At 46.2% G+C, this 14308-nt stretch overlaps 3 protein-coding genes across 3 annotated transcripts; 1 reads left to right on the forward strand and 2 right to left on the reverse strand.

The window, feature by feature from the left end:
• Positions 1 to 5334: 5334 nt before the first annotated feature.
• Positions 5335 to 9072, reverse strand: LOC120950070 (protein unc-45 homolog B). The gene is made up of 3 exons (XM_040367808.2): positions 8873 to 9072; positions 7210 to 8763; positions 5335 to 7135 (listed from the first exon to the last, which is right to left on the reverse strand). The coding sequence occupies exons 2-3, from the start codon at positions 8548 to 8550 to the stop codon at positions 5621 to 5623; spliced, it is 2856 nt and encodes a 951-aa protein (XP_040223742.2). The 5' UTR covers positions 8551 to 8763; positions 8873 to 9072; the 3' UTR covers positions 5335 to 5620.
• Positions 9073 to 9336: 264 nt separating this feature from the next.
• On the forward strand, positions 9337 to 10435 carry LOC120950979 (probable 18S rRNA (guanine-N(7))-methyltransferase). Its single transcript, XM_040369428.2, has 3 exons — positions 9337 to 9459; positions 9523 to 9939; positions 10011 to 10435. Exons 1-3 carry the CDS (start codon positions 9421 to 9423, stop codon positions 10389 to 10391), a joined length of 837 nt encoding a protein of 278 aa, XP_040225362.2. The 5' UTR covers positions 9337 to 9420; the 3' UTR covers positions 10392 to 10435.
• Positions 10436 to 10446: 11 nt separating this feature from the next.
• On the reverse strand, positions 10447 to 11392 carry LOC120950980 (dnaJ homolog subfamily C member 30, mitochondrial). Its single transcript, XM_040369429.2, has one exon. The coding sequence runs from the start codon at positions 11298 to 11300 to the stop codon at positions 10581 to 10583; it is 720 nt and encodes a 239-aa protein (XP_040225363.2). The 5' UTR covers positions 11301 to 11392; the 3' UTR covers positions 10447 to 10580.
• Between the last annotated feature and the right edge of the window lie 2916 nt (positions 11393 to 14308).

The following is a 14308-nucleotide window of genomic DNA, read 5'->3' on the forward strand; positions in this document are numbered from 1 at the left end:
ACATCACTAGAAAAACACTATTTCCGTCCTTTAAATGCGTGTGCTTTTGATCTATTCGAAAAACATTTACATCTGGGTAATTCATTTCACTTTCACGTGTTGCCTTTAATTTGGCGCTTATTTTACGGAGCCCTTTTTTAAATGCTACAAACAGAATAGATAATTAATATTTATTGTACCACCCCATCGCAGCAAATGGTCCGCCCGAGGGGCAGCTTTTCCCCGTGGGGCGAAAATTTTTAATCATTCTCGAAATTCAAAACCATAAAAAGCATCACAAATTGCTTGCGCTTGCAAAAATCTTCTGCCAAACACTTACTTTAATGGCGGGTGCAGTGGCGAAAGGTGCAAAACATGGGAAGAAACACTTAAAAAATCATACTCTTGGTTTGCTTTCTTGATTTTTTTTTTGCCACCGCACGGGAGTATACCCCAACGAGTGCAGCTCGTTTAGAAAAGCTTTTGTTGAAGCAAAAAATACGGCCAATATTTAGCACCAAGCTTAAAACCCCTTTATGGCGGTGAAGTTAGTTAATCAGCATTTTGCGCTTCGGACGATTCGGACCCTTCCCCCAAAGGAGCACTTCCATCCGTTTTCGTTCACTTTTCGGGCAGTTTACAGCCGAAGAGGAGACAGCGCTGTACGCAAACAAAGCGAACGAAGGACCATGGGCGGCATAACACGGGTGACGGCATCCAAGACCGGAAAGGGAATGAAAGCATCCTTTTACCGCCCCTCGTAAATGGTTATTGATTTTGGTCAACGCATCTAACAATTGACCCTCGGGTGTAGTGCGGATCATCTCTCGCATTCAAATTTGCCATCGTTTATGCTATTTTTTCTTCTGTTTAATACCGTTGCTTTGACCGCTCGGTGTGGCTGTTATGCTGCGAAACCGATTCGCTGCGTTAGCGGCACAGCAAGGTCTAGGGTTCATGTTTCAATAATGACCTTTCCCAGGCAGAACATTGTGCCACTCACCACATTTACATTTTTCGTTCGTTCGTGTTTTGTTTTGCTTTGCCTTTGCCCGCACTGTGCACATCAATGCTAATCAGTATGGAGTGGTTTTTGATTGCCATCGTAGTTTGGCAAATTGATTCCGAAGTTCTAAGGGGATACATAATCACAGTATTTAAGAAGCATTTACGTCGGTTATATCTCAGAGCATTTGTATCGTTGTAACGGTTATGAATATTACTAATTTACTTGAGAGCGGAGGTTGCGCTCACTGTTTTACTTGCTACAAGGCATTGGAGAGCAGAATGCATTCAACTTACATGCTTAAACTTAAAAGGATTGGTTAATAGATTGAGAACACATTTTTATTTTAAAAAACACTAAATCCTATAAAACTATATCATTTTATAGAAAATATAGTTTTTATTTTTATTCCGTCGAGGTAACTTTTATGCTATTCGGAGATCTTCTTGTTTAATCAAAACAGAAGAAGCGCAAAAATGTTTTAACTATATAAGGTGATTGACATCTTTCTGGAGTCATCAACACCCAGGTTCAAAGACAGAAGATGGTATAGAGGAGATGATGTACAGAAAATTATTTAAATTGTACCGACCTAATGTTTTTAAATTAGTTACAATATTTGTAATAAAAAAATTAAATAGAACATTCCCTCAATAAGGCCAGTATCATGGTCTATCCATCAGCATCTATCGAAGCTCTTCTTTCAACATTCAATGTTTATTAATGACAATGGACTCGCTTTAGAAAAATTAATTTTCCTTTATTGAAACTTATTTGAAATACAAACTCACTTCACTGTCACTTCTCAGAATAAAAACTTATTCGTTTTATCAATAGATACTCAGGCGGGAATGTTTTATTCTGAGCACTAAACACTGGCGCTTATGGCGCCAAATAATAGCCTAATTAGACCTGTGTCTTTTACATAAAAAAGAATCTCGTTTTGCCAAGATTTTTTTTCATCTTTGTGACAATTTAACATGTTTATGGTGATACAACTTTCACTGACGAAACTCTTCTCAGAAGCCACATTGATAAGGGTGACAACAAACACCAAAGCCCTCCTTTCGATATAGTCGACACTTCATGAATAAAAAATACTTCACGGGGCCCGTTTATTCTACCACAATCTCTGACCTATCGGAATACTCCTTCGACCCAAGCTGACCAACGACCACGCCAGCAGTTATTCATAACTTTCGCGCTGCGTTGGATTTCTTTGCGTAAACTTTACCACGCACCGGCTCGCCGGGCTTCGAACCAAGGAGGGGGTAAGGAACGGGGGAGGGGAGGGGGCGGAAAATGAGTCGTCACGGCTATCGAGAAATGGCCAAACCAGCACAAACTTCCTTTTGCGTGTGAGCCAAGAAACAGATGCTCGTTTGCACTTTCTCCATTTTTTGCGGCTCACGCTGGCCGTTGCTGAGCGAAAAACGCAAAAGGGCCAGCCGGACTTTCCGGCTAAGTCGAATAATTGGTATTAGCGGCCATAAATCTAGCTTTCGGAGCGGCTTATCCAGCGATAAAGCAAAATCATAGACCTTTCGCCGAAACCAAGTGTCAACTCCGCCGCCTGGACTAGACCGCCCTCCTGCTCATGGACCCTTTCGCCCGTAGACACGGCGAAAAACAAGCGCAAAAAAAAACACACACACACCCAACACAAGAGGACACGGGCAAACAAGAACAAAAGAACGGCCAAAGTGGTGGGATAATTTATTTTATCTGGCCAAAAATCCCAGAATCCTTCCGGCCGGTTCGGCTTGCGAGTGCCATGCGGCTGCGTTTCGTGGGCATGGAATGAAATCATAACGTAATCTACACCATCTCGAGTTTGTTGTGTTTGGGGTATCTGGGATGTAAGGGGAAGCATGGGACTCGAGCCTTCCCCCCTTCCGAGTGGGGGGGTTTTCTGTTGAAGAAAAAAGCCGTAGGGGTAAAAGGCACTATTTCCGTACAATATCCTTGTTCCAGCCGTTTGGCCATTTTTATTTCAACCCCATCGTCGTGTCGAGACTTTTTCTTTTTTTTTGTTTTTCTCTATTTTTTTCGCTAACTTCCACCACTTGGAAACGCTTCAAAAGAACAAAACAAAAAGCGCGTTGTGTTGCATTTTCGTTTTTATGGCTGTCTATTGCTTTCGCGCGAGCCTACAAAAATTAGATTAATGACAAAAGTTTTGTTTTTTATTCAGCTCGAGTCTTTTTGGATTCCTCTTCTTTCTTGCTTCCTTTTTTTGCGATCATCATTTTGGTCCATCTTGGGTCATGTTAGACGAAAATGTTGTGAAGTGGATAAACCGATCAACTTATTTCCAAGGGTCATTTGTTTCGCTGGTGGTGGGTACATGGCCAGCGACATTAAATAATCCACCGTCTATGCTGTCGTGCGGGGGTTGCAACATTCATTGCAAATATATTTATATGAATCAATAAATGTGTTTCATTCATAAACAATACATCAACATGAATCGTATTATTATTTCTAGTAAAGGTATAATTCTAAAAAAATTAAACAGCTTTCTGTGTGAGTACAAAGAACTAATGTTTTGCTTATTATACTTAAGTTTTCTCTTATTAATAAAATTGATGTTTTTGTGGTACATACGATTTGATATCATCTTTTGATTTATAAATTAATCTTATAATACATTACATTTCATTGCATATACATTACATAAGTATGCATAGAATAATAATAATCAATCATATTAAATTACCGCTTGGCTTAAATTATTTGAATTTATTTGAATTAAATAAAAAAAGATCATATTTATAAAAAAGGATAAATTTCATTGCTGAATAAGAACAACATGCTCCTTAAAAATAAACATACTTTTTTTTAATTAAATACTGTTTCAAATATATTAGACTTTTAGAAGATCCTCAAGTGGCATAAATGCTTACAAATTTTTTTTTAATTTGTAAAACAAAACGTATATTAATAAATGAATGTAATCGTTTCCGAAATTAAACGTTGTTAATGCTAATAATTATTCAAATGTTCTTAACGTATTTGAATGCTATCATTAATCACGCAACCTTCTAAATCCCCGGTGCGTAATTCTTTTCGAGACAAAGGACACAGGCAAGCAAAACAAAACAGATAACGGAACAAAATCCATACAAATGCAGCTTTACCTACTTTGGTCGATTAAACAAGCAAGAACCCACTTTCAAATACCAAACTGCACGGAAAAACAACATCCGTTATTTAGAGCACGAGCAAGAAACAACAACAAAAACAATGAATACAAAAAATGGATAGTATAAACCTTCCCCAAAAACGGGTTGTTTATCCGTTTACGAGAAAATCAAGCTCAAAAAAAAAGCTAGACCAGGAAGGACAATAACTGTCGACAATTTCCTAATGAAGATAGGCTAACAACACGCGACCGTTTGCGGTGCGTTTTTGCTACTACAACCAGATCGGTTTGCGCGAATGTTTGCGTAAAACGACATGCTTCACCGACGGAATTGCGAAGCGAAAATATGATTGCCTTTAAACAGTAGCTTCAAATTAATCGCTTGCGCCAGGCAAAACTTTCCTCCAACACGTGAGTGGTAGTGGAAATTTGAGCTTCCTCTACGTTTCAGTGCTTTTCTTTTGATGCACCCACCAAACTACTACTTTCCCTCGTCGAATGCATGGTTGTGGCGCGTACACTGAAACATCTGACATAAATTGTGTTACTATTTTATTTGACCCTTCCGCAATCGCACACTCAACGGTGGTAACGATGTCAACATAATTTACCTTGCCCCAGTCCCAAACGGATCAACGCCGTGTCATCCCGAACGCGCACGACGAAGCATTCTGTCCGTATTTGCCCGATACCGTACGCTCGTTTCGATTTCGCACTGGAGAGTAATACGAGGCGAAGGGATACTTTTGCTCAACGGCGCCGCGACCGAATGCATTTTTACTCTCACTAGTTTTTCCCCATTTTCCTAGTGAGAACATTTACATGGCGGAGAAAATACTCAGCAATGAGAAAATGCCGTTTCATTGGGTGAGCAAAGAGGAGAAACGTGTTCATTTCCTCACCACGCTTCACTCGATAGTGAGAAATTACCTTCTCACATTCATTCAGCCGGGGGAAAAACGCTTTTCCCCTATCGTGAGTTGAATTTTCTCTGGAGAATGTTATTTCAGGGGAAAGGCGTGAATTCCGTGACACTATCACTTAGTCCTTAATCCTATCTTCTCACCTTCATTCGACTACTGGAAAGCATTTTTCCCCTACTGTTAAGCAAGTTCATTAGTTCTTTGGATGTATCTGAAGTGATAAGCGGGAAACTCTTGTAACATGTTCCAACCACTAGCATAGTAAATAGGACACCTTTAACTATCGAAAAATCATTCACAATTACTTTATTATAAATATCTGTCAAAAGAAAACATCAAAAATTGTCTTAACCTCTACCAACGCGATCGAAAAAGCTCCTCATCTTCGCTCTTCTTCGCTAATTAAGTACGGCGGTTCACCCTCGTCACGAGAGCATGTCGATTAAACGGTACATATTTCCCGCATGGCTCGGAAAACGAAACGCAACTATCGTACGGTAAACTATAAATGTAACTTTAAAATCCTTGTAATGCACTTGTTGCTGGTCTCCTGCTACGGGGACCGACTCAGTTATCGATCTCCTCGATCGACGCCGATTCCTGCTGCTTGAACACGTCCGGTGCCATGTCTGCGTGGGCATTCTCCTGGATCAGCCGGTACTCTTCCGCCAGCTTCAAGCACTCCTGGGCACACTCGATCGCCTTCGCGCGCTTCTCGTCGTTCAGCTGCGTAACACCGTACAGCATCTGCAGCAGATCGGTGTCGAACAGCTTCGACGCCAGCTGCTTGTTCGTCTTGATGATGTTGCGAATGATCACCGTGCCGCGATGCTGCACACCGGCGCTCGGGTTCGCCACCAACGTGTGGAACACGTCCAGCCACGCGATCGGTTCGAACATCTTCTCGCAGCACCGCTCCGACACGGAGGTCAGATAGGCGAGTGCACCCGATGCCGCCAGCGCCGTATCCTCGTCCTCTTCCTCGCACAGCAGCGCCAGCATCTTCACCCGATCGTTCTCCTTTTCGCACAGCTTCACCGCGTCCGGCGACTGGACCATGTTGCACATCACCTGCGTGGCGGCTCGACGCAGCATCATGTGGTCCTCGCCCATGTACGATTCGAACTTCACCATGCCCTGCTCCTTCAGGATGCGCTGCCGGGTGGATTCGTTCATCGAGGCCAGATTGCACAGTGCCATCAGAGCTTCGAAGTTTTCCAGCGACGTGTAGTCCGGATGGAGCTGGTTCATCAACGGCCGGATCACCTCCAGATTGCGCTGGCCCGGGAACGCAACCTCCGGATTGATGGTGATGCCGATGCGGGACAGTGCCTGCGCCGCATGACGCTTCCCGTTGGCCGTGCCGTTCAGCGACAGCGGAAGCAGCACCTTGGCGCCGCCCTGCTGCACCACCTTGCCGCGTGCCTCCTGCTCGCTGCACAGTGCGTTGAACACGCGGGCAATCATTTCCTTCGAATTGTCGCTCTCCGTTTTGCACAGCGCCACCAGACCGGACGTGACGCCCTCGTTGGCCAGTATAACGATACGGGCGCTCACAAAATCGGGATCGTCCAGTTCGTGCTCCTCGGGGATGTGATGTTTGGCGAACTTGGCCAGCTCAACCAGCTCCGGCACCAGCTCCTGCTTGTCGTACGCGTTCACCAGATTCACCAGCGTCGTTACCACGCCGTACAGGGCCGACTGGTCGCCCGTTTTGGCGAGCTCAATCAGCCCCTGGATGGCGGGACGATCCTCCACCAGCTTCTCTTTCACCTCGGCATCGAGCGTCAGGTAGGCGAGACCTTCGGCGGCAAACTTGCGGATGTCCTTATCCTTGCCCGGCTTCACCAGGAAGCGACGGCACGCTTCGGCCAGCTTCTTCGTCGACCCATCGGCAAACGGACGAATCGAGGCGTCCAAACCGCCCGAGCTGCCGATCTTGCACAGACCGACCAGGGCGCGGACGCGAATTTCCTCGTTCTTGGAGGTGTACAGCTTCTTCAAAATTTCCGCTCCCGATTGCACCAAACCCTTCGCTTTGTCCTTCTTCGAGGCAGCAGCGATCAAACACTCGCAGGCGACCTGCAAAATGGAAATAAAAAGAAAAAAATGAGTCTCGCTGCCATTAATACTATTTTCCCATCCCGCACACCTACCTTCTGCTCGAGCAGGTTGTCGGATTGCGCCATGACGAGGATCATCTGCAGCACACCTTCCCGCGATACGATCGTATTGCCCACGTCCAGCGGACCGAGCAGCAGCGACGTGATGGCCACCGTTACGCGCACCTTCGACTCGTGGTCGGGCGTTAGCAGCTTGTCCTTCACAAAGTCCGCAATCTGCTCGGTGAACCGTTCGCGGGCCTGATCGTAGTACATGTTTTCGTAGATGCGCGACAGGCAAACGGTCGCAATCGTGCGCGACGATGGCGTAATGTTCATCGCGCTCTCGTACTTGTACTCCTCCAGCTCCGAGCAGACGTCCATCAGCCGCATCAAACCCTTCAGCTCGACCAGCCGCTCCGCCCAGTTCAGCGTCTTCCAGTGGACGTTGCGAATCAGCAGCTCCATGATCGAGTCGCGTGCCATGCCCGTGATCGTGCGATCCGTCACCGAGTACAGCAGGCAGGTGAGCAGCGTTTCGATGATCTGCTGGTTTTCCTTCACCAGCGCATCGATCGGTTTCGACTCTTCCTTGTTTTCCATGCCCGAGATTGAGTTCAGCACGGTTTGCATGCAATGCTGCGAGGCGGCCACCCGCTCCTCCACGCTGCAGTCGAGAATCTGCAGGAACCACGGTATGCCGAGCTCGTTGATGACTTGCTTCGTGCGCTCCGCGCTCCTCAGACACACGCCGTCGATCGCGCGGATCGCGTTCGTGATGATGTCGTTGTTCTTCTCCACCTTCAGCAGCTTGCCGATGCGCGTCACCAGGCCCTCCTTCATCATCACCTCCACCCCGGCCGGCTCGCGCGCCAGCACCACGATATTGCTCATCGCCTGCTCGCGCTTGTCCTTTGGCGCACCGATGTCGAACGCAATCTCGAACATTTTCGTCACCTTGTTCGAGGTCTGGGCCCGTTGCCGGGCACGCTCCTGCACGATCGCGTGCAGCCGCTCCAGATGGGGCTTGATCGTTTTGTTGTTCGGGTCGTTCGTGTGGATCGTGCGCAGGTCTTTGTACGCCTCCTCGAACCGCTCCAGCGCCTCGAACGCCTGAAACCGACGGAACAGTGCTTTCGGATCGTTCGGACAGATCTCCAGCGACTGCGTACAGTCTTTGTGGGCTTCCTCGTACTGCTCCAGCTTCAGGTAGGCGGCCGCCCGGTTTTTGTAAAACACTGGCAAATCCTTATGCTTCTCGCCGGCCTGGATCGCTTTCGTGTACCACTTGATCGCGGCCTCCCAACAGTCGATCTTGAATTCCGCATTGCCACGCTCTTTGAACGCGGTTGCCTCGTCCACTTCGGCCATCGCTTGTGTCTCTGCTGCAACCATTATTTCGCTGTTGCTGTTATGTATGAACTTTCTGAACTTCACTTGAAATTGATACCTTCTACGATTACCTCTTGCTCGTTCACTTTCTTCTGTATGAATCACTTGCAATCGCAATTCTGGTTGCCTTTTTATTAAGTTCCTGTGAGCGTTCTAGACTGTTCTCCAACTTTCTCGTGCAATCTGGCAGTAAGATGGTTTTCCTCTGGTGTCCGGCTGACGAAAGGAAAATTGAAAATTTTCTATTTTTAAACTGTTCTGCATTCCCGAGCCCGCCCGGCTCCACCCCGCACACCGATTCCTTCCACGTTTCTAATCAACTAACCTAATTAAAATTTCTGTACGCAACGTCACTTCAATCCAAGGAACTTTGGCTTGTTACAAACCGGAGCAAGTTAACTAATTATTTTTACACGAGAATGCAGCTATTTCGTGTACAATTTGTTGAAAAACTTTATTTAACAAAAACAGATGTTTTGTCGGCGAACCAACACAGACACAGCTCCGCGGAACAAAATGACAACAAAGAGCTGTCAGTTGATTGCTGTCAAATGAGTCACCGTGCAACGATGCGCGATTGCATTCCTACCCCTTGTAAAACATATTTTTGTACTGATTTTTAATCATTTAAGCGCCTCAATTAGGTGTTTGGGAACGCTTTGAGCTTAATAAAACAAACAAGACGATAACTTCATTTTCGGACTGGCTGGAGATTCAAAATTTGGAAAACTATTTCCAACAGTGCTTCTTTTGATTGTATTCTTGTCAGCCATCGACGACCAGTCGGTCTCCCTATGTGCCATTTTCATCTAAATAAATCCACATGCGTTTTACATTCAAAACAAACCCTTCTACGTTCCGAATATCGTGAAAATGTCCCGTCGCCCTGAGCATGTCGCTCCACCGGAGATTGTAAGTAGCAAACACGGGTTCGAACCGCCCAAGCTAATACCCCTTTTCGTCATTAACTTGCAGTTTTACAACGAAAGTGAAGCGCAAAAGTACACAAACAATACGCGAATTATCGACATCCAGGTGCAGATGTGTGAGCGTGCCATCGAGCTGCTGGCCATAGATCCGAACGATGACGCGCCCCAACTAATTCTCGACATCGGATGCGGCTCCGGGCTGTCCGGCAGCGTGCTCGAGGAGCAAGGGCACGTGTGGATCGGAGTGGACATATCGCAATCCATGCTGGATGTAGCCGTCGAGCGGGAAGTCGAGGGCGATCTGTTGCTCGGTGATATGGGACAGGGAATGCCGTTCAAGGCCGGCACGTTCGATGGTGCCGTGTCAATCTCTGCCCTACAGTGGCTCTGCAATGCGGACAAGAAATCACACAATCCACCGAAGCGACTGCATCAGTTCTTCAGTACACTGTATTCTAGCTTGGTAAGTTTGTTTGCTGTTCCCAACTCCGCTACTACGTACAGCTTACCGATTCTCAACGATTCCTTTTGCAGACACGCAATGCTAGGGCCGTGTTTCAGTTTTATCCCGAAACGGCCGATCAAATCGAGCTGGTAACGTCGCAGGCCATGAAAGCCGGTTTCTACGGTGGCATTGTGGTGGACTATCCCAACTCTGCCAAGGCGAAGAAATACTTTCTCGTGCTGATGACGGGCGGGGTGGCAAAGCTTCCGGCCGCTCTCGGCACGGACGAAAGCGCAGCACAGATTGCGTACAACCGGAAGCAGGCAGAGTACGCGAAGAAAGCACGTGGCAAACCGCTGAAGAAGTCTCGCGAATGGGTACTGGCCAAGAAGGAACGCCGAAGGCAACAGGGTGAAGATACGCGTAAAGATTCTCGCTTCACGGCAAGGAAGCGAAGCGGTCGCTTTTGAACTGAATAAACCAATCGCCTTCACAGTGCAGTAAAACACACAAACACACCCACAATTTCCGTTTTAAAGTGTTGACTTTGGGCCACAAGAAGCACAAGAGCCAGCGGAGTGTTGTTATTGCCCTAAAATATTTACAGATAAATAATACGCCTGCGCTTTCACACGAATCGTTACCCGCGCGAGACCTTCTTAAGGCTCACTCTTCGTTACCGGTTTCGGAGCATCGTAAGTGCCCTCCTGGAACACTATCACACAGTACATTACGCAGACGAACAGAAGCGGAAAGATGATGTACTCGTGCTGCAATCGCGTCTTGAAGATCTCTTCCCGCTCGGCCTTCTTTTTGAACCGCTCCTCCGCCTTCATCTTCTGGTCGAATCGGCTTCCGTAATGGTTCCGGGACCATTCATCGAAATCGTAAATCGGCGTACGTCCCGTCGCCGTCGGTGCATGCGTACGGGTCATGCGCTTCTTGTAGAACCGCGTCTGAGCATCGTCCTCGGTGTGGTCTGCCGCCGCGGTCGGCGCTTCGCTCGCAAACTGGCGCCCGGCGGTGTGCAGGATGCCCTTGTCGTACAGCTTTCGCAACCGGTAGTTGCCCAACACTTCGTACGCTGCCGTGATGTCGCGGAACTTCTCCGCCGCCACTTCGCTGCCCTTGTTTTTGTCCGGATGGTACAGCTTGGACAGTTTGTAGTACGCCTGCTTGATGTCGTTCTGTGTCGCGCTCGGGGTCACGCCAAGCGAGTCGTAGTGACTGCGTAGCAACGCGGCGGAACAGCTGATCCATCGCTGCTGTGGTGCAAAGTGTCGTAGCAATATCGCCCGCCCGAGCCACCTGTTGAGGGGGTGCCGTGGTGATAACATTCTAGGAACTGCATCGACGGATAGCAACCATTTTCTATTCATTTATCTAACCTACACAGCCGGATCGAGCCCTTTTTGCACCACTTTCAAATTGCACCAAAACAACAAATTTCCCAAAGTTATGTCATGTTTATATAATTTGACGTTTCGCGGAATGACGTTGACGCTCCTGCTAAATCATCGCACAAACATCGAAATGCGCGGGTATTTTTGTTGAGAGAGAGCACGTGCTTTCTGCTTGTAAATCGGTTACAATCAAAACGTGACTTTTTTTTACGTAAAATTAAGTGCAAACACAAGTGCAAATACCGTATTGCTTCCAATTACGGATTTTTTTTGTCATTTAACATTTTCTTACTGATTCAATTTTAATCGGTCAGGCCTCTGTATAACTCAGTTTACTGGAGTAAACCTTCTAAATTTGAGAAAAATATGAAGATTACCGATAATTTTACTCGAAACATTGTAAAAACTCATGAAATCACAGCAATATATTGACTCATTTTCCGGACAGTTTTGGCTTCTTGTTTCATATTATGGACGTTGTAATTCAAATTCCGTCCAGCCTCAACATGTTGAAAATAATTTTCAAATTCACATACAAACTACACTTTTTTAACTTGTAACTTGTTTTAAGGTATCCACACTTGATTCTGAATGTCGGTGTCTTCCTAGAACGACAGAACGAAAGTTTTAGAAACAACGGCATTTGGGTGCTGTTTCTCTTGTATTCGTAGATGCATAGAACCGAATAACTGATACGCGAATGGATGGTCCCGTACGAGCATCAAGGCATTTATCACAGACATCTTCTAATATCATTGTTTTCTTGTAATTACCACTGTATAAAAGTATTTTTATTAAATTAACCACAAATTTGTTCAGCTGTCTGGAATTAAAAATAAGATAAACAAATTTTTTGCTTAGAATTTCGGACAGAATTTCATACTTGTTTTAATGACACGCAGCCTCGGCTCAACACGGACTCTCTAAGGGACATTACTGTCCAACAGGAATTCAAAGCCGCTTTAGACGAGTCTCTACTACCAGAAAACAGATATGAAACTACGAGCGAGAGGTGGAACGCTCTAAAAACAAAAATAATAAACTGTGCAAGAAATATACTCCCACCACGTCGTGGCAACACCAAATCTGGCTGGTTCGACGATGAATGCAGACTAGTGACCGAACGTAAGAATACTGCATACCGAGCAATGCAGCAACGGCATAGAACGCGGGCATGCGCAGAGGAATATTCACGGCTCAGACGCGAAGAGAAACGAGTTCACCGCTCCAAGAAGCATGCTTTGGAAGAGCAAAACATGCGAGAACTCGAGCAAACCAGAGAGGCGTACGGACCGACACGAAAGTTTTACCAAGCGATAGCAGGTCACCGAAACAACGTTGTACCTAAGGTAACCTGCTGTCGCAACAAGGATGGAGATCTGGTTAGTAACCAGCCAGAGGTCCTCTCGCGGTGGGCTCAGTACTTTGATGAATTACTCAACGACCAGTTAAACGAACAGCTAGAAGCGCCACTAGCAGATAGTGTTATGCTACTGCCACCTAGCATAGAAGAAACACGAAAGGCTATCCGTCGGCTGAAAAATAACAAGGCACCCGGAACCGACGGAATTGCAGCTGAACTGGTCAAGAATGGAGGTGCACGACTAGAAAACGAGATTCATCAAATTGTTACTGAGGTGTGGGATAGCGAATCGATGCCTTGTGATTGGAATCTCGGCATCATCTACCCCGTATACAAGAAGGGAGACAGGTTGGACTGCAACAACTACAGGGGTATTACGGTGTTGAATACCGCCTATAAAATATTCTCCCTGATCCTCCAGGATCGGCTTGTCCCGCACGTCGAAGAGATAGTCGGAAGCTATCAAAGAGGTTTCCGAAACAGAAAATCAACCACTGATCAGATCTTCACCATGCGGCAGATCTTGGAGAAGATGGCTGAATATAGAAACGACACATACCATCTCTTCATAGACTTCAAAGCCGCATACGATAGCATAGCCAGGGTAAAACTGTACGACGCCATAAGCTCATTTGGAATCCCGGCCAAACTAATAAGGCTAGTTAGAATGACTATGACCAACGTCACATGCCAGGTGAGGGTGGATGGAAAACTCTCAGGACCTTTTGCTACCACCAAGGGTCTGCGCCAGGGGGACGGGCTTGCCTGTCTCCTATTCACCTTGGCGCTAGAGAGGGCCATCCGCGACTCGAGGGTGGAGACTACGGGAACCATCTTCTATAAGTCAACCCAGATCCTGGCATACGCTGATGATATAGACATCATTGTGTAATGTGATCGAACGTACGCGGGGCCGTCGTGCACCGTTTTTGCGGGGAGTCAGTCTTTACTGACATGAGCTGAGGTGGAACAAACTATTCGAAGCGGACTGATTTGATCGTCCAGGCGATCATGGAAACCCGGAAGGAGTTTCCCTTACTGGAAATGTTGGAGTTTAGAAGCCTTACCTTGGGTAGGGGGACATAACTAAACTCTTGAAATAAGTTGGTACACGAAGTTTTTAGGAAGCGTAACGTCCTATCTTGGCAGTCCGAACGAATCTGACTTGCCACGGTCGGAATTGGTTTTATTTATACTCAATGGGTTTCGAAATATTGGTTTTGGAATGTGTTTTTGTCCTAATTAAAGGTTATTGATATGAGGTGCAATTTATTCATTCTATCGGAGTGAGGTGTCTGTCAATTTATGCTTATGCTGCGCTTTCAGTGTTTTTACAAAGGTTCTGGAAAGTTTCAACTGTTCTAGCCAAATAACGAGTGCGTTCGTCGATCATTGCCTACGCTGCGCTTTTAGCAATAAGTTGCTATGCGTTCTCTGTTTGTCCACTTTGCTGCAGTAACGCTTGAATTGCTTATGTTGCGCGTTTCGGTTGTTTTCGATAAATGTCTCAATGGTTTTTTCTATGGATGGTATGGTCTAGGTATGTTGCTATGGTGTGGATTGATTTGCTGATGTAATATAATGAATGTGTTGCAATAGTGTGATTTGGCTTTCCGAAGTG

The sequence above is a fragment of the Anopheles coluzzii genome, chromosome 2 (assembly GCF_943734685.1).
Source record: "Anopheles coluzzii chromosome 2, AcolN3, whole genome shotgun sequence".
NCBI lineage: Eukaryota > Metazoa > Arthropoda > Insecta > Diptera > Culicidae > Anopheles > Anopheles coluzzii.

Bases quoted from the DNA above. Each gene is read 5' to 3' on its own strand.
- LOC120950070 (XM_040367808.2), bottom strand. From the start codon at position 8,550: ATGGTTGCAGCAGAGACACAAGCGATGGCCGAAGTGGACGAGGCAACC. The intron at 7,136-7,209 runs GTAGGTGTGCGG...TCCATTTTGCAG, and splicing joins ACAACCTGCTCGAGCAGAAG to GTCGCCTGCGAGTGTTTGAT.
- LOC120950980 (XM_040369429.2), bottom strand. From the start codon at position 11,300: ATGAATAGAAAATGGTTGCTATCCGTCGATGCAGTTCCTAGAATGTTA.
- LOC120950979 (XM_040369428.2), top strand. From the start codon at position 9,421: ATGTCCCGTCGCCCTGAGCATGTCGCTCCACCGGAGATT. The intron at 9,460-9,522 runs GTAAGTAGCAAA...ATTAACTTGCAG, and splicing joins ATGTCGCTCCACCGGAGATT to TTTTACAACGAAAGTGAAGC. The intron at 9,940-10,010 runs GTAAGTTTGTTT...TTCCTTTTGCAG, and splicing joins GTACACTGTATTCTAGCTTG to ACACGCAATGCTAGGGCCGT.